This window comes from Alosa alosa, chromosome 19 (assembly GCF_017589495.1).
Source record: "Alosa alosa isolate M-15738 ecotype Scorff River chromosome 19, AALO_Geno_1.1, whole genome shotgun sequence".
Lineage (NCBI taxonomy): Eukaryota > Metazoa > Chordata > Actinopteri > Clupeiformes > Clupeidae > Alosa > Alosa alosa.
This window is the reverse complement of record NC_063207.1, coordinates 24750737-24773378: the sequence shown is the minus strand read 5'-3', so window position 1 is coordinate 24773378 and position 22642 is coordinate 24750737. Positions and strand designations below refer to the sequence as shown.

The window sequence follows — 22642 nt, the reverse complement described above, 5'->3', positions numbered from 1 at the left end:
CGGTTATGCTTTCAGAGACGGTGAGAGGGTTCAAGAGCACCCCCTGTCTGTGGAATTTTATAAATTTTCTCTCATTTGCGATGCTACTTCAGAAGCCGTCCCAGGCGCATTCCCCCCGCATTTCCCCGGCTTCAGGTATGCTTTGAGTATTATTGAGTATTTTTTACGCTGAAGTGTCAACCTGGTAGGTCAAATACCTGGCAGATGAGGTTCAACTAAACTAAACCTATACAGTACATATGATATCACACATCAGGTGAACGTGCGGAATCTAAGCTATTATTAGCGCCAAGTTGTGATATATGGTTCGCGAGAAAATTAACATTGAACCGACGTGCAATTTAGGCTAATCATATTTGCATTTTGCACACAGTGCACACCCATTACCCATTTATATTTTACTAACCCTTCACACAACACGTGGCAAACCCAATATCACAATAAACAGCAAACCGTACCGAATACGAATATTGTAAAACATGCCTTTGTGCAATAAGTGGTTCCTGAGTAATCCGGTTTTGAAATTGCAACACATTTCTACATAGCCTCATTGGGGCGAAATTATAATGTATTCTAATGTAAACTATTTGTCAGTAGGCCTACATACATTTTTGTAAATTGCTCAGCCATAGATTATCCCACTATCGTGGTTCTTATATTGTCAGGTTCCAGCCAATCCCATTACAGATAAATGAATATATTTATATTACCATGCTTCCTAGTGACATTAATGCAAAAATATGAAGAAAATCAAATAACGAGACACAAATATTTATATAAAGCCTGACATAAGCCATATGCAAACATTCACATCATGCAGATATGGGTACATCCTGAAAAAGGAATAGCATGTAGGCTATAGGCTATGGCCATTACAATGACCAATATATTATCTTAAATAAACTAGCTGAATAACACAGGTGACCACTTCTGCATAATTTCATGGAGTGCTGAAATGTCAACACATTTTTTAACATTTCTAAACTGTGAAATGTAGCATATGTTTTTGTGGTTGTGAACTTATTGCAATATCACCCTAACTATTCCACCTGTGAGTGCATGGTTATAATTCTGAAGTGCAAAATAGCTCAGGCTACAGCACAAATATTTCCATAAAAATAAGCAAGTCTGACCTCTGAATTTATTTTGAAAGTGCACCTGATTGATGCATTTAAAAGTTAAAATATACAAACATTTCTTAAATTCTTACAAAACACCCACCCACTTTTAAAATGGTTAGTTTGGACCCCTCACTTTTGCCGTATTGAAATACCAGTGCTGTTTTCAGCATCTGTTTAGTGCTTCATTGTCATTTTCATTGGATTCACGGTTTAGTTTGATATTTAATTTACTTTTGACTGTTTGATTATATTGTTAAATGTTGGGACTGATGGGCACTGAAATCTGGGGTGGTATTTGATGATCACTATTACGCTCCATGTAGTTGAAAGAGTGTCGGGATTTCAAACAAACCATCTGCTTTCATCGCTCATTGAACGCTCATGTGCTGTAATGGAAACCTTATTATGCAGCCAAGTAGCCTATATTGAGTTAGTTTTAAATTATGCATGATTTACTTTTTATTAATTTCAGTAGGCTGGCTTTATTTTGTTATATAGAAGTATCTAAATAACCTGTTAAAATGTACCAGAATTCAGGAAATTGCATCTAGTCCAAAAAAAAAATTTCTGGGGAGGACCCCATACCCCCCTCTCTGAAATGTCCCACCCACTTTCACAATGCCTCCGACGCCCATGGTCCTAGTAGTAGGCTAGATCCCTTTGATACCAATCATTCATTTAACTCTGAGACCCTGGTCCCAGGGATGGATTACTGCACGGGCCTTCCGGGCCCAGACCCAGGGGCCCAAGGTGTCAGGGGGCCCTGAAGCCCAAGCCTTTGCATGGAATCATTGCCTCAATATCAACACATCAGGATGTAGGCTATGAATCTGATTGAATTTAGTATTGGCCATCCCCAAAATGCTAGCCTGACGAGCCAGACCCACATTAAAACGTTCGCAGTGCTCGAGGGGCGGGATAATCGGTTGTCTTTCAAATTCCCTCTGCACGCAATAGACAGCACTGAGTCCCATGCTTTCCCACCAGCGAGCTAGTTGGCTAGTTCAAACTTTTGCCATCTCAAAACAAGCTTAACTCGTGGTTACACTGTTGGCCAACAGCAATATCCATCTTCTTTGTTTTCAAGTAGCAGGAATTCAAGCCAAACCGCTGCAACTCTGCCATCAATCATTATGTTATGCCCCCTAACGACTCTATAGACGATTTGATTGGCCTGATAGAAGTTTAATTTTTCGAGCTCACAAGCCAACGGAGAGTTGCTAGACTAGCCCTGGAAGCAAATGTAATTTGATGCCGCTAGGGTGTGTCTAGATTTCTAAGCTACCAAAATGCACCAGAATACAGGAAATCACATCAAACAAATGAAAAAAATTCTGGGGGAGGACCCCCAAACCCCCCTTCCACATATGCGACAATTAGTGGGGAGAAGGGTAACTTGGTAGCAATACAAGTCTCATAAAAAGCGTGAATGATGTTTTTGACTTTTAACTTACCTTCGGAAACATCAGGTCGGGCAACCTTATTAAAAAAGTTCCGAAGGTCTTGCTGTCCTTTGCGCCTGGCCATCCTCATCGTCCCCAACTAAAAACCTGGAACGCTGCTATGCTGCTGCTTTAACCTGGCAGCTCGGGGTCGGGGGGAAGGGTGATTGATGCTGGCAATATTTAATACCGGTTAAACATGGCGGTGATCTGACATTCAGCCATTCGTCCCCATAGAAAGCAGTGCCAGTGGTCAACGCTGCATGGTTTCATATCTGGAAACAACTGACGGAGAATCCATGGGAGATTGACTGCCGCAATCTCTGAATGAATATTGTAAAGTGTAATATCGTTGTGTTGTTAAATTACAAGGCTTCCATGAGAAGTGGCCGTTGATGAAACTAATGAAATGAAAATTAATTTTAAGTGGGTATACTGAAATAACCAAAATTTTGAGGTAGGTATACGGCGTATACCTGCGTTCTACGTAGACTACACCACTGCTGGTAGTAATATTAGTAGTGTACATAGAACGCCTACAGTGGGAAACCCTACTCATATCACTCTTATCTGTGATGAATGGAGAAGAGTGCACAGGAAGGAAACACAAACACAGACTAGACCGTTTCTAAAAAAACTCTCCCAATGCAATTATGTTGAGTGTTTTGTGTTGCCTTTCACCAGCATACAAACCATTAATTGGTCTAGTTTTCTTGTGCTGTTATTGCACTGATGCTCTTGTTTGTGTGCCTCAGCAACCACAGACAGTGGAAACAGGAAGCTAAAATATTAGACATCTCACAAGCTTACTCTGGCTCGCCACATCACTTTGTATATGAAGATAAGAGAGATCTTGCACAACTCTAAGTACTTGAGTAAAAAGGTATGAACTAATCTGTGACAGCATAGACAAGCTTATCTTCCCAAAAGAGTAAAACAACACGTGAAAAGTTCTTATCACATACGTGCAGAGTAGCATTGGCATGATGGCGCACTCCACCATACTGCCCACAAGGTGGCAGCCCCTTTGACCTATAATTTACACTTTGATCAGCGTTCTGGTTAAACATGCTGAACAGCCTCTGTGGATCTGTCCAAACAGAAGAGCACAACAACACTGTTAAACACATTACATTTGTTTAGAGACAAATGTTTCATATTCTCCATAGAAGTTTTATTTAATAACAGTACTTACAGCTGTTCACCTATACAGAGAGATTTAAGATACATTTTCACAAATTTTATATATTATATATTATAATTTGTATGTTTCTTCTTGTGTCCTGTTTTCAGGACAGGAATACAAGAATATCTGTTCTATACAGTATCATTCTATGGTTGTGGTTTATTAAGGGGAGAGAATCTGGCCTATCTGAATTTTCAAGTAGTGAAAGTACACGAGTTTGAGAGAGACTGAGTCAAATATGCAGGATGTGGAGGAGTGATCATAAACATAGGATGAGGTTTAAGATCTGTTTTAAGATACCGTGATCTCTGTACAGCTCAAACAGCAAGCTTCCCCTCGGAGGCCCTGCACTTTGTCACATAAAGCCGCTGAGCTTTGGCTTTAATGAAACTATTTACAGAAGCGCACACATCTGTGCTTCTTCTCCACCCCTCCAACAGCCAGGAGAGATAAGCTAGCATGCTCCTGAAAGACTTAAAAACACTCACAACAAAAAAATAATAAATGATGGAAAAAATATTTATTCTGACTCTTTATTACAGAAGGGTCCATTGTTAATAAAGAGTAAATTGTCACAAGAATCTAATTTAAATAACAGGCATGCTTGATGTTCATGCTTTGGATATTTTTCATGGTTTTATATTAGCAAATGGATTTTGCCTCGTTATTAAATTAGCTTCAGTTAGACTTAGACATAAAAGTTTACACTTTGCCCATCATTCAAATTAGGGCCCACAGATTGAAATAAACTTTAAGTTATTTTTCACTGTACACCTATTGGCCTGAAAACCCACCCTAACTACCCAGCTCGCATCATGCTCTACTCACTTGATAACTTTATTAGACAACAGGCCTGATGTGATCCGTTTTGTGCAGAAGCGTCGACACAACTGACCGCTGCGTGGTCACGTCCGATCCTCTGGAGCGCTCATATCTGCGATAGATCTCGCTGAGTTTCCTCCTGAAGTACTGCCCGGTGCAGACGTACAGCACTGGATTCAGACTGCTGTTCAGGAAGGCGAAGTACGTCGCAAACTGGTTCCCGATGGCCGTCACCTCCTGCCATTCGGCCACCTCCAACACCTGGAAGTCGCACAGCAAGTCCAAGAAGGTGAACAGGTGGAACGGACCCCAGCAGACGAGGAAGAAGAGCGTGACGGCGTACACCAGTGTCGTGGCCTTCCTGTCCGACCGGTCCGAGCTGCACGCGTTGTCCCTCCTCTGGTTCAGCGCTCTGACCACGTTGACGCTACAGAAGGAAATGGCCAGGAAAGGCAGGGCGAAGCCCATCAGGTTGAGCAGCACGTGGTGAGCCACCCTCCAGGAGTCGTGCGGGTAGTCGAGGAAGCAGGACATGACGCTGTACTCGGGGTCGTACTCCAGCTTCCTGTGGGGCAGCACAGGGGCGCACACGGCCACGCCGAGGACCCACAGGACGGCGCAGATCGCCTTGGCGTAGCATGTCCGCCGCAGCCAACGGGCCTTCATGGTCTGCACCAGGGCCAGGTAGCGGTCCACGCTGATCATGGCGAGGAGGAAGACGCTGGTGTACATGTTGGTGGTGAGGGAGAGGCTGACCACAATGCACATGAATTCCCCAAACGGCCAGTTGTAGTCGTTGAGCACGTTGACGCCCCAGAAGGGCAACAGGGCCAGCATCACAAGGTCAGCCAGCGCGAGGTTGCCCAGGTAAATTTCCGGGACGCTCCACTTGGCCCTCTGAAGCAGGAACACGCCAAGAACAAAGGCATTTCCCAGAATTCCCACCACACTGAGGGTGAAGATATAGGGTGGGAGGATAGCATGGACCAGGTCCCAGGCAGTGTCATTCTCTGCCATAGTAGGGAATGTGGGAATGCTGATGTTTGGGGTCTGGTACATATCCATACTCACTTACCGTAATGGCTCTGCTATCTACTGTAGAAAGGCAAAACAAAGCGCAGCTCTCAGAAACCATTTCCAAAAATCTGAGTGAAAGCTGTATTTACACTACTGTCTGGGATTTTCAAAATCTTGTCTAAGTTTTCTCTAGGTCCAATAGGTCCTATCTGACTAAATCAGCTTATCTTTTTCAATTTGAAGACATAATTCAATTATGCAACATAGGCTATTTAAAAATCTGTGAATTCTGAAGATTAATTTGTGTGCTGGGATTTTAAAACTATTCTAAATCTCACTTATGCCTCAACAAAACCTGGCCGTTGCCTGCACTGAAGTTACAGAATTACAAACATCATCATAAAGTGAGGATCAACACAGAGAATCTCACAAAGTAAAAAATGACGGGCCATTCGAACACACCATGATAGATCATGCGGTGGTTACCACATAATTTTAATAAGCTAAAAAGCCAACTCACAACTCTTCTAGTTCCTAAAGTAGCATGCATGATAAACAAACAGCGGCATACCTGGAGATTTTTGGGGGGACAAAGTTCAGTGTTTGGTTGAAAATGAAGAGCCTCTAATTCACATTCATTCCTCCTGTTCAGGCAGCTTACAGAGCGGAGCTCAGTGTATACAATGTAGCATTCCTCACCCCAAGCCTCAGCCAGGCTCGACTTGCTTGCAACTCAGATGTATCTTCTTGTTTACTGGATAGAGACTGTGGCCTAAACACTTGAGGGGCGGTACATACGCTTTAACACTTAAGGAGTTATCCTCTGAAGATATCAGTCTTTAGACAGGGCAAGCCTGATTGTTGTTAACATAATGTGAGAATATTTAGGACATATCAATTAAGATTGGTATGTGTGATGGTTCACTCTTATCAGTGATACATTTTATGATACAGCATTGAAATATCATGAATAAACATGGTGAAGGAATGCACACCCAAACAGAGGAGTTGGCTAGAAAGATATCATTAATAAAGAGAGCCATGCTACTCTACTCTTGAGGCTACTCTTTCTTTCTTTCTAACATTGAAATATAACAGGATGCTGTGTTGTAGGCTACTGATTAACTGTATTCTTACATTGACTTTGAATCAAAATCATTACATGGATACATAAAGCACCAGTGAATCATTTCCCTTCACAAGGCTTAGTGTAAGTCTAGGAAAGTTCATGGAAGTACATCTACACACTGTACTGTAGGTTAGTGTGTTAACGGGTAGGTTGATCTGCTTTTTTGCTTGTTTTTGCTTTGTTTTACATAGTTGTGTGTTTGTTAGTACCAAACTGTTTGTGAAATGACCTTGGGTCATTATTTATTTATTTATTTATTATTGTTAGAGCCATAGATAAGATTTCATATTTGTTTATTTGTGTATGAGTATTATTGTAATTTATGTATCATTTCATGAAAGAAAGCATAATCTCAGTCTAAATTAATAGTAATTTAAAAATTGAGACTTTTATTTTGATAGCGTGTGTAAAGACGCATTTTGGGCTTGAAGACTGGTAGATGAGAGATGGATGGATTGGGGAGCACGGATGCACACAGTTTTTTGACCGTGCTTGTCGTGTTGAGAGCTTACTGAAGGAACTGTAATAGGAAGAAACCTTTTATTATTGTTTATGTAAATTGAAATAGACATTTTCTTAGATAAAGATTTTTTGTTGAAAACACGATTTTTGCACGCGACCATTACTTTCCAGAGTGCTTTCCTAATTCCTGAATGACACAGATACTGGATCTGCTGCCATAACAATTATGGTGGTTTCAGCTGAGTAAACAATGGATAGAATGCCCGCTGAAGAGCTTGAATATGACTGATGAGTCTAAACCTGAGGCATATTTCAATGATGGCCTGGTGATGGGGTAATAAGAATTGGGAGAATGTGGGTGGGGGAGGTTATGTTGGACATCAGAAATGATGAATGAATGGACTGACATGGATAGTGGGAAATGGACAATTGATATTAGTGGCGGAAACCTGATAGGCATCTGAGGGTGGGCATAGACTGGAGGATAAGTGGGCTGACTAAGGGGGTGCATCAGTGGCGAGGGTAAAAGAGAGTGTAGACTGTATTATATGGTAGACACCATGGTGACAAATTACAAGACCATCAGTGAGTGAGAGGGAGATAATGGATGTAAAAGGGCTGTGTGGTCATTGTGGGTCCTTTTAGATTTGTATTCCTGTACATTACATTACAGAATATTATCAACAGTTATGTACATGTGTTTTACAATCACAAATATCTTTTAAAATAGTGGAGAATACCTTTTCATGGAGATTTATTCAAGTGATGGAAAGTTTTCAATCTGACAGACATTAAAAAAAGAATCACATAACAAAGTAACAAAACAGATACCTCAGTCAGATATGCAGAGTGGCAGAATGGTCTAAAGAGAAAATGATATAGTGATTCTAAGGAAATCAACATGAATGGAGGACTACAACGCAGGAATAGACCTCGTCCTCTTCTGAAACAGGGCTTAGAGCAGCACGCAGGCAAGTCAGATGATAGCATAAAGTCAGCAGAGCACTCACAACCACAGAGAGAGGGCATGTGTTTATAGCTACTGTATACTGTTTGAGATGAAGAAATGTCCCCAATACACATATGGAAGAAAAATAGTGGTGCAGCCTGACAACAGACCACCACAAAGACGCCTTCACTCAGTGCACCCAAAATATTATAAAGAATGCTGGAGAGACTCCAGAAGTAGAGGTGGTGTTTATTTCCGGCAGACGGATGTATGTAGCTGTCACACTCAGTAGACACAGATAAGCAGAAGAACACAAACAGTCCTACAACATGTCATGCGACAATGACAGTTTGCTAAAGTTTGCTGTGCTAGGGAGTTGGGGCCAGGGGAGATTGCAGTAGGAAGCAACTTGCTATACACTGGACACCAGCCACGGTAATGGCGCTGGACAGCAACACATGGTCAAACTGGAGAGCGGAGACTGTTCGGAGAGAACCAGAGACACTTGGGGCCCTATCTTGGCGATCTGAGGGTCATGGGTGTGTTTTGGGCATAACATCCTTGTTTAAACCAATGAGAATGACATCCGTCATTCCCTTTAAAAGGGCAGCAGCGCAATATCAAATTTGGACAGTCAACGCATCTGAGGGAATCTGCTTGTTAGTTGCTTTACTAAAACCTGTGTATGATTAGCAGAGTATAGCCTACAAGGGCTTCCGGCTTGGAACCGGAGGGTTGCCGGTTTGATCCCTGACTAGTGGGAATGGCTGAAGTGCCCTTGAGCAAGGCACCTAACCCCTCACTGCTCCCCGAGCGCCGCTGTGGCAAGGCAGCTCACTGCTCTGAGTTAGTGTGTGCATCACCTCACTGTGTGTTCACTAATTCATGGATGGGATAAATGCAAAGACCAAATTCCTTGTATACGCAATATACTAGGCCAAGAAACCTGATTTACATTTACATTTACATTTACATTTACATTTACATTTACATTACATTTACATTCACCGTGACCTCATAGTCAAGTCAAGGTCTCACTGTCTCATGGCAAGACAGTTCTACACAGTTATTTACTTTCACTATTGACTGACAAGGGGTTACAATCGAAAGCATAGCCTGAAAAAAGCAACACTTACTCCAGCCAATAATGTTCAAATGACTGAATAAAAATCCTGAGGATATTTATCCTGCAGAGGAATTGTTTGGGACTGGTTGCTAAGGGTTGCTTACATCTCGTGACAGTGTGTCTGCAGCTTTGCTTTACATGCGACTTTCACTATAGAGTGTAATGCGTCACTATCAGTGGCGTAATGATTTTTAGAGTGTGTAAGATAGCGATTTTTGGATGTGCCAGACCACACCTTACGTTGTTAATTGGGTGCAAGGTTTAATCAAAGTGGAGCACATGGCAACAAATTCATCACTAACTGGGTGTACGATATGAATAGGACTTTGCGTCACACTTTGTTCCACGTTGCGCCAGGTGCACGATAGGGCCCTTGAGGTCACTTCCAAGGGACTCACCTAAGAGATGGGCGGTGGTAGTGTAGTGGTTAAGGAGCTGGGCTAGCGTGCAGTAGCCTGAAAGTTGTTGGTTCAATTCCCAGCTTCCACCGTTGTGCCTTTAAAGGAACTTAACCCCAAGTTGCTCCGGAGACAATGTAATCCCTTGTAATATAGCTGACATATGTAAGTTGTAACTTGTTTAATATGACCAACTTAGTTGGTTTATCCTAGTTTAACAATACACTGTCTTTCTAGTTGGAGAAAAAGGAGGGATGGTACAATGTGTGTTGTTAAGGAGAGTCAGAGATAAAGTGTAGAGATGCACACTAGCGAGTCTCTCATTCAAGTTTCTAATTAACCGAAAAGAACATTTAACAGCTAGTAACTTTGTTTTAATTCTACATTCAAGTTCATATATAATCCATCTGTTATTTAGCATATTTGGTGTACAGTGGGTGCACAAACACGATATGAAATATATACATAATAGATACGATATACACAAAAGTATGTCTCTTAAGAAACATTACACTTATGCAACCTTAGTCAACTGTTACAGTATTGATTACGATTTAATTCAATTCAATTCAAATTCAATAATGCCAGTAAAATCACATTGATGTCTCAGAGTATCTACAACTTACTGTTTGGATAGGAAATATCGTTCCAACAAACCACAAACTGTAATAGAATTGCAAGGTATTTGGGTCAACAGTCATTAAACATTCATAGTCATTAACAGTCATGAAAAAACGTGAAATGCTTTTCAAGTAGTGATGAAGATATAATGCAGAACAATATAAGGAGCAGAGATCACACCGTGCTGCACTCAGTGTATTTAGACCTTACACTAGATTTGTCTACAAAAATGGCCTGTCTGTTATCACAGCTCAGGACTATGTTTAAAAGGGTGTCAGCCCTCTGCCTGAAGTGTTTGCCAACAATCACGTAAAGGAAGGGGTTAATGGCGCTGTTGCTATAGCCAATGTAGGTGGCCAGTTGGGTCCAAATGTCCAAGCTGTGCTCCAGGTGACAACCAGAGATGATCTCGTAGTAGTGCAAGGTGTCCAGGAACATGACCAGCTGGAAGGGCAGCCAGCACAGGACGAACACAGCGAGCATCACCAGCACCAGGAAGGCAGCCCTTCTCTCCACATGACCCGTGGTGCTCCTGCGCACACGTTTGTCGTTGAGGATGCGCACGATGTGATAGCTGCTGAACGCCACTACGGGCACGGGGATGACGAAGCCCACCAGGTTGGCGGTGACGTTGAAGCGGATGCGCCAGCTCGGGTGGGGATAGTCCAGCTGGCAAGCCTCCACGCCCAGGTCGGGGATGAAGTCCACCGAGCGGTAGAGGAGGGCCGGGAAGCTGAGCAGGCCGCCCAGCGCCCAGACGCCGGCGCACACGGCCCAGGCCACGGTCACGCGCCTCCTCGGCCGGTGGGTCAGCGGCTTGGCCAACACCGCGTAGCGGTCAACGCTCACCACGGTCAGGAAGAGCACGGTGCACAGGTAGTTCATCCCGATCAGTAGGCCCACGAGCTTGCACGCGGCCGTCCCGTAGGCCCAGTTGAAGTGGTGCAGGATGGTGCTGATCCAGAAGGGCAGGCAGCAGACCATCAACAGGTCGGCCACGGCCAGATTGCCCAGGTAGATGTCGGCCACGGTGCGGTGCTGCCGCTGCAGGCAGAGGACGGCGAGGACGAAGGCGTTGCCAGCGATGCCCAGCGTGCAGATAGCGCTCATGTAGGCCGGCTGCATGGTGTAGACCCACTCCCAGGCTTCTGTGTGATTGCAGTCGCCCTCGTCGCCGTGGACGATCCCAAACAGCACATTCTCAGAGGCATTCAATGTCATGCTGATACTGCTTCAACAGAGAAATGATGGGTTTTAAAAAACAACTCCTATCATACCTCTCATAAACAACTCCTCAACAACCGTCATACAGTATAAAGAAAAGAAAATAAATCACTTGTTTTTGCACTGACCCCTGTGCAAGGCCTGTTACCGAGCAACCACAAAGACTGTGACTTACTGCACAATTTACTACATGCTCTGCTGAAGAGGACCATTTTTTCCACTTTGCTGAGCAGTGGGAGCAAATGGAGGTGGTACGTGAGGTTGCTATCACCCTTGGACCTTTTAAAATAAAATAACCTGATGATTTGTAGATAGGCTCAGAGGCAACAGATGGCCCATGTCTGTTCGTAAACCGCTCTGCATGTTACACAATGCAGCCCCTCCCAGTCTGATGAGACCACTCTGTTACCCTGCTCCAGTGCTGCAGATCTAAGATTAAAATACTTAAACCACAACCACGGTCAAATGAAAAGAGAAGAACTGGTGACACCACTCCTGGAGAGGGGCTTTATTAGAGATAAAAATACATAAGAAAGCAATGGCAGATGATTAAGTATGTTTTTTATATGCCCACACATTGGTTAAAAAAATCTGACACAGTCAGAAGTCTTTTCCTGTCTGGCAAGAAGCATGAATCTGCGGGCCGACCACATGTCTGGACGCCTGTCTGACCGACAAACAAAAATAAGGAGGACAATTTTCAAAGTTTGCTGTTCCAGACCCAAGAAAAATCTGTCTGTGTCACTAGTGGAAACTCTGCGACATACTCTTTACAAGGTACCAGCAGACTGTGCCGCAAAAACACCCGGAAATTGTTCCCGGAAAAAAAAACACCACATCATGACTCATATTGTCTTTAGATACATTTAGGCTTGTTCACCACTAAGTATAGAGTTTTCATTTTCTCAGATGGGATCTGATCATGGTTTCCTTCATTTCACTACCATGCTGTCAAAAACTGTTTATTTAAAACTCAAAATGTCAAAAAATGGCAATGATAATCAACTGACATGAACAGATACAGTACAATACATACATAAACAACATTTTGTTATCAATGTATACTCTCTTGTTTAGAAAATCTTGATAGAAAATATACAGAGACAGTATTATTGTTATTAAATCACCAGTAACACTGATATATAATATTTCCGCTAGTACTGTAAGTAACAATTCCACAGTCCATTTAGCAAAGTGATAAACAACAACAACACATATAATTTTGAATGAATGCAAGATCCTAATATTGTTGACAACAAAAACACATGAAACTGTGCATCAATATATCAATAGGCCACACATCTAGTTAACTGAGGTAACATTGGAGTTTAGAAAAGGCAGAGCTGATTGAGACACCCTTGAATATCATCATTGTCGTCACCTTCATCATCATCATCATCATCAACTCACGAAATGGTCAATAACTGTTGGACCAGAAAGAGACAGGGATGCCGGGGTGACATACTGGCATTGCGAGCTTAAAAGAAAAAAGGCTATCCAGAGCAGGGATATGATGACTAAAACAGAATTTATGTCATAAAAATGGTCATAAAAGACAAGTGCCAACCATAAGGGCAGTTACCAAATATGTGCAATTAACTCTTAAAGCCAGCTTAAAGACTTTTAAATGTAAATTGTACAATTTTACGGAACTACATACAGTGCAATATGTTTTGCAACATCTTGAAAACAATTCAATACTGTTCAGTGTTTGTTATGTAAGACTTTTGATCATATCATATTAATACTGAAAAATGGCAAATCATTTGCAGCAATCGGGCAGATTCCTGTCAGCGCAAAGGACTGTAATCTACATCCAACACTTTGCTTGGATGTATCTTTGAAGGTCACTTGATCATTCAGCATGCTGCTCATCAATTTGACGCAAACGTTTTCAGCGTTGACAGCTGTGACTTGGTGGAGCCGGCCTTCTTCCTAATCAGGCTGATCTGCTTACCCAGCTCGTAGACCTTCTTCCTGAAGTTCTTCCCCACGATCACATAGAGGATGGGGTTGAGCAGGCTGTTGCTGAAGGCCAGGTAAGTGAACAGCTGGCTGCAGATGTCCAGCGCCTGGTCAAGGGCACAGCCGCCCACCATGCCGAGGCGATACAGGATGTCCACGATGGTCAGCAGGTGGAAAGGGATCCAGCAGAGCAGGAAGGCCAGCAGTACGGCGAGCACCAGGAAGGTGGCCTTGCGCTCGGTGTTCTCCGCGTTGAAGCGCTCCACACGCTGGCCATGCAGTGCTCGGACGATGCGGTACGTGCAGTACGAGATGGCCGCCAGGGGCGCCACGAAGCCCAGCAGGAGGAGTATGGCGTCACAGGCAAACTCGACCTCCAGGCTGGGGTACTCGATGATGCAGGCGGTTACGTTGTACTGGGCCAGGTAGCGCACCTGGCGGAAGTTGAGAGTGGGCATGCTGAGGAGTAGCCCCAGGCTCCACACGGCCAGGCAGCTGAGTTTGGCGTAGCGCGGCCGTCGCATGCGCCCGTGCGACATGGCGTGGACCAGGGCCACGTAGCGGTCGCCGCTGACCAGGACCAGGAAGTGGATACTCCCATACATGTTCATCTTGATGCCGGCGTTGACCAGGCGGCACATGAGGCCGCCGAACTGCCAGTTGAAGTTGTTGGCCACATTGGCCGCCCAGAAGGGGAGACAGGAGAGCAGGAGCAAGTCGGCCGCCGCCAGGTTGCTGAGGTAGATCTCGGCCACGGTGCACGGCTTCTTATGAAAGCAGAAGACAACCAGGACAAATACGTTTCCCATAATGCCTAGCACGGAAAGGACGGCCATGTACACCGGCTGCATGGTGTACAACCAATCCCAGGCCTCGGAATCTGGACAGTGGCTACCGTTACTGGTGCCATTGCTCCATATGTTGTCAGGGTCAGTTAAGGGCAAGACTGAGTGGGCTGGTGTTGTATAGTTGGTATCCATTTGGAAGCTGTCGAGACACAGGTGTTTCATTGTAACCGTGTTCACGGGGTGAGATAAACAACATACCTTATGTCCATACAAAGAGGAAAAGGAAATATGACTGAGACAGTCACAGATGAGTTGTGTTAGTAACACAAGTTGTGAGTTGTGAGTTGTGTTAGTAACACAAGTTGTGAGTTGTGAGTTGTGTTAGTACATGCTGTTTATAGAAGCAACCAAAACATGCTGTATAAGCTGGAGAAGTTTCAATGTGCCAAACATTTATTGAAAAACAAAACAGGATGAAGTGCTTAAATGCAGGTGTGCTTATAATTCCTAAGTATATTTCACTCATGCGTGTTAATTCATCTTATCACATCACAGTTAAAGAGGACTCAGTGAGCTCACAGAGACACTTTCTGATTAACTGTGTGACAGTAACGGCTTACAAACACACAAGATTAGCTCAGTGCAACATATCACATGACGCATAATGTAGTGAGCTTTGCTAAGTGACATTTCTGTTCTCACATTAGTGAGATTAGTTTGATGCCTGTTGAATCAAACATCTACTCATGCACCAAACAGACTGTTTATTCACTGAGAAGACCTGTTGAAGATATTTTTCATGACCAAGTAAAAGCTTTCACAAAAAAAAAACGTGACTACTGGGGTTATTCTATAATAAGTGTTAGTATACTGTACATGCACACTGATTTAATCGTTCATGCATTCAAAGGCCAGATTTGAAAGTCATGCTGGCATTTGGTTAGTCAGATCAGCGATAAACATACCTAGCAGACTGATGAAGTGGAGCAAGTGGAGAGCAGCCTTCCCTCTGTCCAGACTCTGAGCTTGTGGAAACACGCCCCTGAAAGGCTCACTGGTTTTAAAGACAGGATTTTAGGGTGTGACATCATCCAGCGGAACACATCCTTTCCCTCCTACATACAGTAACACCCTCTCATGTCTCTTCCCTCTCAGTCTTGCCTCTCTCTCTCTCTTTCACTCTCTCTCTCTCAAATCAAATCAAATCAAATGGTGCTTTATTGGCATGAATGAGTAAAGTCATTGTTGCCAAAGCTACAAGTAGCCTATAACATGTTAACAATCAATCAATGAATAATAATAATAATAATAATAATAATAATAATAATAATTAAAAGGATAAACGGTAAATGGTATTAAAAGGACAGTAATAGCTTCAGCAATAATGCTATACTGTAGAAAAACAAAACAAAACAAAACAAAACAAAAAAACACATGTAAACACATATTATATGCCTACACTTACACACATACATCTACATAAATCAATTTTAATTAAATAGCTGTACACAAAGAGGATAAACTCATCAATATGCCACATACCGGTACATGAAAGTTACAACTTTTCTCTTGTTTTATGGCAGGTCATAATATAATCTGCAGCTAGGCATGAGCAGTTTGGTTCTCTCTCTCTCTCTCTCCCTGATTTCTCTCTCTCTCCTCTTACTTCTCTCATATTCCTCCTGAGTCTGTTCCTTTAAGAAAGGAAATCATCTTTACCACAACCTCATGCATGAGGGATCGTGCAACCAGTTATTTCAAAATGCTAGAGGTTGGTTGACTGTTTCCTTGTATTGTTGCAACCAAACCTTCATTCAAAGACCTGGATTTGTGCCCATAGCAGGCTGGAGAATTGCAGCAGGATGGGGAAATAGCACTCAACAATTTTATTCAAGGAAGTAAATGGATTCCATTTGTATTGTACTTCTCTCCAAAGTGCAATGGTCACTCAGGATGCAGAACACATACTGATGATTAAAGGTTGCCATGGCCCATGCAAGGCGCCGCCAACCTGCGCATCAGGAGCACTATGGGGGTTTAGTGTCTTGCTCAAGGACACTTTAACAAGGTCAGGGGGAGCTGGGCCCAGACCTGCCACCCTCCAGTTGCCAACTGTCTCCTCTACCTCCTGAGCCACTGTCTCTTGGTGTGATGGAGAGCAGGGACGTCATTAGGCCTATTTTGGGCGGGCTAAAGCCATCCTAAGATGATCAAAGGCCCCCTAAAATATTATATGAATTATATTAAATTAATTCTCTGTTGAATTGCTCACAGAGTACTTATCACACATAAATCACAGAAACCACGTGAAAGAGCAGAACCAGAACTTCCCAATGATATTGAGCTAGGTGCTTATAAACAGTTGAAAATACATGAAATACGTGAAAATACATGAAATTTCATCATATTTCCTTATATTCCATTCTTCACACAGCGCTTTGTCCATTTCCACCCATTACTCTCAGTGGTATATCTCCAGTGTTGGGTCAGATTACTTTGAAATGTAATCTATTACTGAGTACTACATGCCAATAACATAGTAACATAGTCCATTGGATTACAAAAATAATGTAACATAATCTGAATACTTTTGGATGACTTTTGGATGACTTGAAAATAAAAAACTCAAAAATGAAATACATAGAATTAAAAAGACATTCAATCAAGATCATTTTGATGCTACACTGATATGTACGGAGAATAGCATGTCTGAAATTGCCAATGCATGCCCAGAATGCCTTCTTTAATTTCATTATGTAATGTCATTCTCACAGGTAGGAGCATGACTTTTTTTGTCTGGCTCAGACGAATTGATAGAGAAAAAAGTGTATTGAAAAGGCCCTTGACTGTGTGTGTTTTCGAGTATGTGTTGGGGGTGCAAGATGGCCTACTTGATAGGTAAAATACTGCCATTGTGTCTTCTATATTCCGTGCCCGTTGGGTTTATCTTAATTTTCCGACTGTATATTCACCACATGATGTAAAGCTATGTTATGTAGTCAGGGATGGGCAGCATACTTATTTCAAATACAAAATACTATTTTGTAATTTGTACTTTATTGGGTTGAAGAAAACTACTCATTGCATTGCATTCTCCACATTTTTAGCAAAATTTTCATATACCACATCAGCATTTTTGTTCAGTGAATCTTTTGTGAATTGCTTTTAATAATTGCTTTTTTAATTGCATTTTAAAAATACTGCCAATCTCTGTGATGTCATAAAAGCACAGAATTATGCATGGAAGCTAATTGGTGCTAACTTATGCCAGGCAGACACTGAGATGTTGACCTAGCCTAGAAATCTAGATCGCGCACCTAGCTGGCGGCAAATTAATTTGCTCAGCCTGTACGCCTAGTATCGAACCATAGGGATTTCTATTGGCTTAGCACCGTGGATGTTCTCCAATCACAGCTCTATTTTGTTAGAGAGTCTTAAGGCGGGCTTAACAGGATAACGACAGTCCCAAGACTGTGAACAACAAGGAAGGTGGCTATGGCTGAACTTAAGAGCGGTTGTTTGAATCGGCGTTGGCGTCAACTTTGGAGGAGTTGGACTTGTGCTTTTCTTTGAAAGTTGAGCAACACAATGCACTTAAATCATTACTTTGAAGAAGGATGTATTTGCCGTTTTGCCGAATCGGATACGGATATGGTCGTGAAGCGCTGGCCTATTGCATGCCTAGGCAGTTTGAAAGACAATTCTCTGCCCGCCCCTTGGATTAAGCGAGGTGAATGGTTCGATGCCAGACTATACATCTCAATGATATAGGATGGCCCCGCCAGGCTAATGTTGACCTGATTGTAGCCCTGAATCAGTTGGATCCGACAAACTTTTGAATCAGGTTTGTGACTGATTTGTTGTGTAGTTTGAGCGGGCTCACAACTAGAGACCGATGGAATGATTGAATCGTGTGCTGATATTGCCGATCTATCAGTATGTGAGTTTGTATAGTCTGCTAATTATTTTAAAATTAAGTAAAATAAAAAGGCAAATATTGATCCTTCATTTAAATTTCCAGTATTGTCTTTCTAGCTTAACATTACGTCCAACAGTAAAATAATGTTAGCTACTGATAGTAGCTAAGATAGTTAGCCACAATGATAGCATTAGCTAATGCCATTGTTTGTCTAGGGTGACCATTTGTCTGAATTATACGGCTTGATGGTCTTTTGGGCCCCCACCGTTGACTTCAAGGCAGCGCTTCCACCGTCGACTTCAAGTCAGCTCTTCCATACCTAACCCTAAACCTAACCCTTGCCTAGTGCCTTCCAGGCAGCGCTGCCTTGAAGTCGACGGTGAGGGCCCAAAATTTGTCCGCCCTGACGGATCAGGACCAGAGCCAGGTCCGATCACTGCTGCTGAATTACAGTTCCGTTTTTGCTGTTCATGAAGGGGATTTGGGTTGCACCTGCCTCATTACTCATGAGATCCCACTAGTGGACGATGTCCCTGTCCGGCAGCGTTACTGCCGGCTTCCCCCGTCCGAATAAGTGGTAAAGTCTCACATCCAACAGCTGCTTGAGGCACAGATCATTCGGGAGAGTTGCAATCCCTATGCGTCCCCAATCGTCCTTGTTAAGAAGAAAGATAGGAGCCCCCGCTTGAGTGTGGATTACTGCCAGTTAAATGGGAAGACATGTAAGGATGCGTTCCTGCTTCCTCATATCTAGGAAATCTTGGATGCTCTTTCTGGGGTCTGCTGGTTCTCCACTCTCGATCTGGCAAGCGGATACAACCAGGTACCTGTTGCAGAGTCTGTCAAAGCTAAAACTGCCTTCTGTACCCCATTCGGTCTCTTTGAGTGGAACAGAATGCCGTTTGGGCTTTGTAATCCCCCTAGTACTTTTCAGAGGCTTGTGCAGTGAATGTTTGGAGTTATATTTGGATGATGTGGTTGTTTTCTCTTCTTCTATCTCGCAGCACCTGCAGCGTTTGGAAGTGGTACTTGGCCACTTGCAACAGGAGGGCTTAGAAGCTAAGCTGGAGAAATGTGCATTTTTCCAGAAAAAAGTGGGTTATCTGGGTCACGTAATCTCCAGCCAGGGCATTTCAGCTGACCTGAAGAAGGTAGAGGTCGTAGCTAATTGGAGGACTGCCAGAGTCAAGGCAGGTCAGCATTCCAACCTAGACCAGCAGGAGGGGCTGCATTGGGGGCTATTGACTCTCCCAAATCTGTGCCCTAACTCCTATGCTCTTAGTCCATCGTCGGGGCGCCGATGCAAAACCCAGGGGTAGATTGTAGTGGGGTTATATTGCTCACTTGCTCACTCTGAACTTTCCTTGCTTGTCACATCACTATGAGCCTAATTACTTGCCAATCCCCCTGATTAGCAGCCACTGCCCAAACACCTTTAAAAGACCTGGAAGTAGTGAGTGACCAGCTTTTGTAATTCTTGCTCCCCCCTTGTTGAGATGGCTTCCTGTCTAGCGTGGTAGGTCTCTTTTCTTAGCGGATTGTGTTGGCTTTTCACACTTTTTGTTTTATGGGCTTACCTTTAGTTTTGTAGCCTCGTAACTGCAGTTTGCCTCCACCACCACTCCTGTTGAGGGTATTCCTATTTCCCGCTAGCTCAGGTATGCTTCTTAATGTTAGTTTATGCAACACAGTCGCTGCAAGTTCATACATACTGATATTTTAACTATGTATTTATAGTATAGTGGATCTGTGACCTCACCGCCACCACATCCGGAGTCTGGTTGGTGGTTACCCTAGTTCTACTACATTATAGCATACATGTAGCCTTTACTATCCCTTTTAACACAAATTATGACTATCTACTGCTCTTGTATTTCTGCACAAAACCACTCACATGAAGAGGAAAAAATAGGCATCCATTTTATTCTTTAGCTGGGTTGTGGTTGGTTGTGCTAAAAGGCAATAACACCTTAAATTTTGACTATTGGCAAGTTTTGTGCAAATAAATGACAGATTGAGACTAAGAAATATAACTATCATCACATTTTAGGCATCTTGCTGTGAAAAAAGATGGCAATTACAAAGCATGATTATCACACATAGCGTGACCTGTGTTTTTTGACTGAGGGGCCCCGTTTAGATATCAGTGTGAATATAACTTATGTTATATGATTGAGGGTGCTGTATAGGTGGCGATTCAGATCTAGTGTAACAGGTACCATTTTACTTGCTGGAATAGAGTTTAGTAAGTAGAGCTTTAGTTCCAGACAGTTTTTGTATAACAAGAAACAGTAGAGAAAAAACATGCATATATCCTGTATTCCAAAGGATGGAAGGTCAGAAAATGGATCCCTGGCAAATGTCCCAAAAACACAGTTTGTTTGTCTTGTTGGCAAGAGATAACCTACAGAAGCGATTTCAGAAAATGTTTAATTTTCCATGCAGAAATACTCATCTTTGAGAGACAGTAACTGATTGCTTTTCTGTTGTGTGAATTTTCCCTTTTAGTGAGGAATGCTAATGGCAGCACACTGTGAAGGATGTGAACAATCACTCTTTGTTGATTCTGCATTAAGACACATGGTCCACACTGCCAAAGATAATTATAACAGTAACATAAACAACTACAGTTTTAATGATTTCTCTTGCTTAAAAGGATGACAGCATTCTCACTGGCTGCATACTATATAATGACAAGAAATGAGGAACGATATTTGAGATGACTCTCAGAGCATCCCAGAGCATTTTGTGAATGACAGACACACCGACAGTCAATCAGAATCCCCTGAAATGAACATCAATGAATATCAACAATACTCCTGAGACTTTCCTTATAATTGGTCAGTGTGGATATTCATATTGTTATAGTTGTTTTTCTGGTCATCATTAGCAGTGTGGACAGGCCTTTCATCTCAGGACCAGACATGACCGAGGCTGAATAACCATGATGGCTGACCATTGGCTTCATCAATTCATTCAATACCTATTCTCACAGCTTCACAAAGCATCAGTCACTCACCGCTTTGTGTGTCATATCAACTGGCCATATCTGGGAATTTCAAATAAAATTGTTTACAGTAAATTAGATCAATGCTACAGTAAATTAGTTGTTTTAAATGATAAATCCCTATTTAGACCATGGAGATAAATTGCAGGAAACATAAGCATGCCTAAAATGAGAATTTCACTTTCTTTAGAAGCATTTGTTGAGTGATGAGATTATTTCCAACAGTTTGTTCTATACAGAAATATCATTAATCATGCCTTCATTTCAGTTTAAGACAGTGTATCAACAACATTGGACATAAATTACAACTGGGAGTAATGCTAAGAAAATGACTTTGTTCCACCACAGGTTGTCAAACTGGTCCTCATCAAGTCTCAAGAGTGATGCTGATGGCCTTTCGTCTTTCCCTCTGAAATGCTGCCCTTTGCACTGACGACTGTCCTAGTGGAGAGACAGTGGCTACTTTCAGCAGGTCCCGAGAGAGGACTTAGCATTTGTTAGTGGTATTGATGATGTCTTGTGTCACACAATGAGATCGTTCTGGCGCCAATTTACTGGAGACAATTGGAGACAATTGTTGGCTTATATTGTTATGGGTGCCATTTTGTTCTTTAAATTCAGCTCTTTAAGTTCTTTAACATCTTTTCGCTGTATGCTACATATATAGCTGGGCTCTCTTGAATGATGCCTATAGGTTACTTTAAACTGTCTCATTAGCAACTAGCTCAGCGTCAGGTGAGGCAGGGTGGGTTTTAGTATATGAAAAAAACAAATATGTAAGGACAACAGTTTGCCTCCACCACCACTCCTGTTGAGGGTATTCTTATTTCCTGCCAGCTCAGGTATGCTTCTTAATGTTAGTTTATGCAACACAGTCGCTGCGAGTTCATACATACTGATATTTTAACTATGTATTTATAGTATAGTGGATCTGTGACCTCACCGCCACCACATCCGGAGCGGGTGCATGTAGCCTGGTTGACTGGAGGGCTGGTCTTCACAGGTATTGCTATTGGAAATAGCAGGCAGAGAAGTTCTACCTGCTACAAGTAACTTGTCATATAACAATATTTAATACAAATATTTTTGTATTTTCCTTAACCCATTTGAGTCTTTCAGGTTTCTCCATCGTAACAGTAAAAAATAGACAATTTGTCCTCCTTTTCAGAGTCTGGTTGATGGTTACCCTAGTTCTGCTACATTATAGCATACATGTAGCCTTTACTTCCCCTTTTAACACAAATTATGACTATCTACTGCTCTTGTATTTCTGCACAAAACCACTCACATGAAGAGGAAAAAATAGGCATCCATTTTATTCTTTAGCTGGGTTGTGGTTGGTTGTGCTAAAAGGCAATAACACCTTAAATTTTGACTATTGGCAAGTTTTGTGCAAATAAATGACAGATTGAGACTAAGAAATATAACTATCATCACATTTTAGGCATCTTGCTGTGAAAAAAGAT

At 42.5% G+C, this 22642-nt stretch overlaps 3 protein-coding genes across 3 annotated transcripts; all 3 read right to left on the bottom strand.

Annotated features, from left to right (window-relative positions):
- Positions 1-4295: 4295 nt before the first annotated feature.
- Positions 4296-6269, bottom strand: bdkrb1 (bradykinin receptor B1). The gene is made up of 2 exons (XM_048228558.1): positions 6160-6269; positions 4296-5663 (listed from the first exon to the last, which is right to left on the bottom strand). Exon 2 carries the CDS (start codon positions 5634-5636, stop codon positions 4590-4592), a length of 1047 nt encoding a protein of 348 aa, XP_048084515.1. The 5' UTR covers positions 5637-5663; positions 6160-6269; the 3' UTR covers positions 4296-4589.
- Positions 6270-10447: 4178 nt separating this feature from the next.
- LOC125312364 (B2 bradykinin receptor-like) lies at positions 10448-11494 on the bottom strand. The gene has a single exon (XM_048270872.1). It carries the CDS (start codon positions 11492-11494, stop codon positions 10448-10450), a length of 1047 nt encoding a protein of 348 aa, XP_048126829.1.
- Positions 11495-11999: 505 nt separating this feature from the next.
- LOC125284204 (B2 bradykinin receptor-like) lies at positions 12000-15258 on the bottom strand. Its single transcript, XM_048228035.1, has 2 exons — positions 15216-15258; positions 12000-14449 (listed from the first exon to the last, which is right to left on the bottom strand). The coding sequence occupies exon 2, from the start codon at positions 14440-14442 to the stop codon at positions 13372-13374; it is 1071 nt and encodes a 356-aa protein (XP_048083992.1). The 5' UTR covers positions 14443-14449; positions 15216-15258; the 3' UTR covers positions 12000-13371.
- Between the last annotated feature and the right edge of the window lie 7384 nt (positions 15259-22642).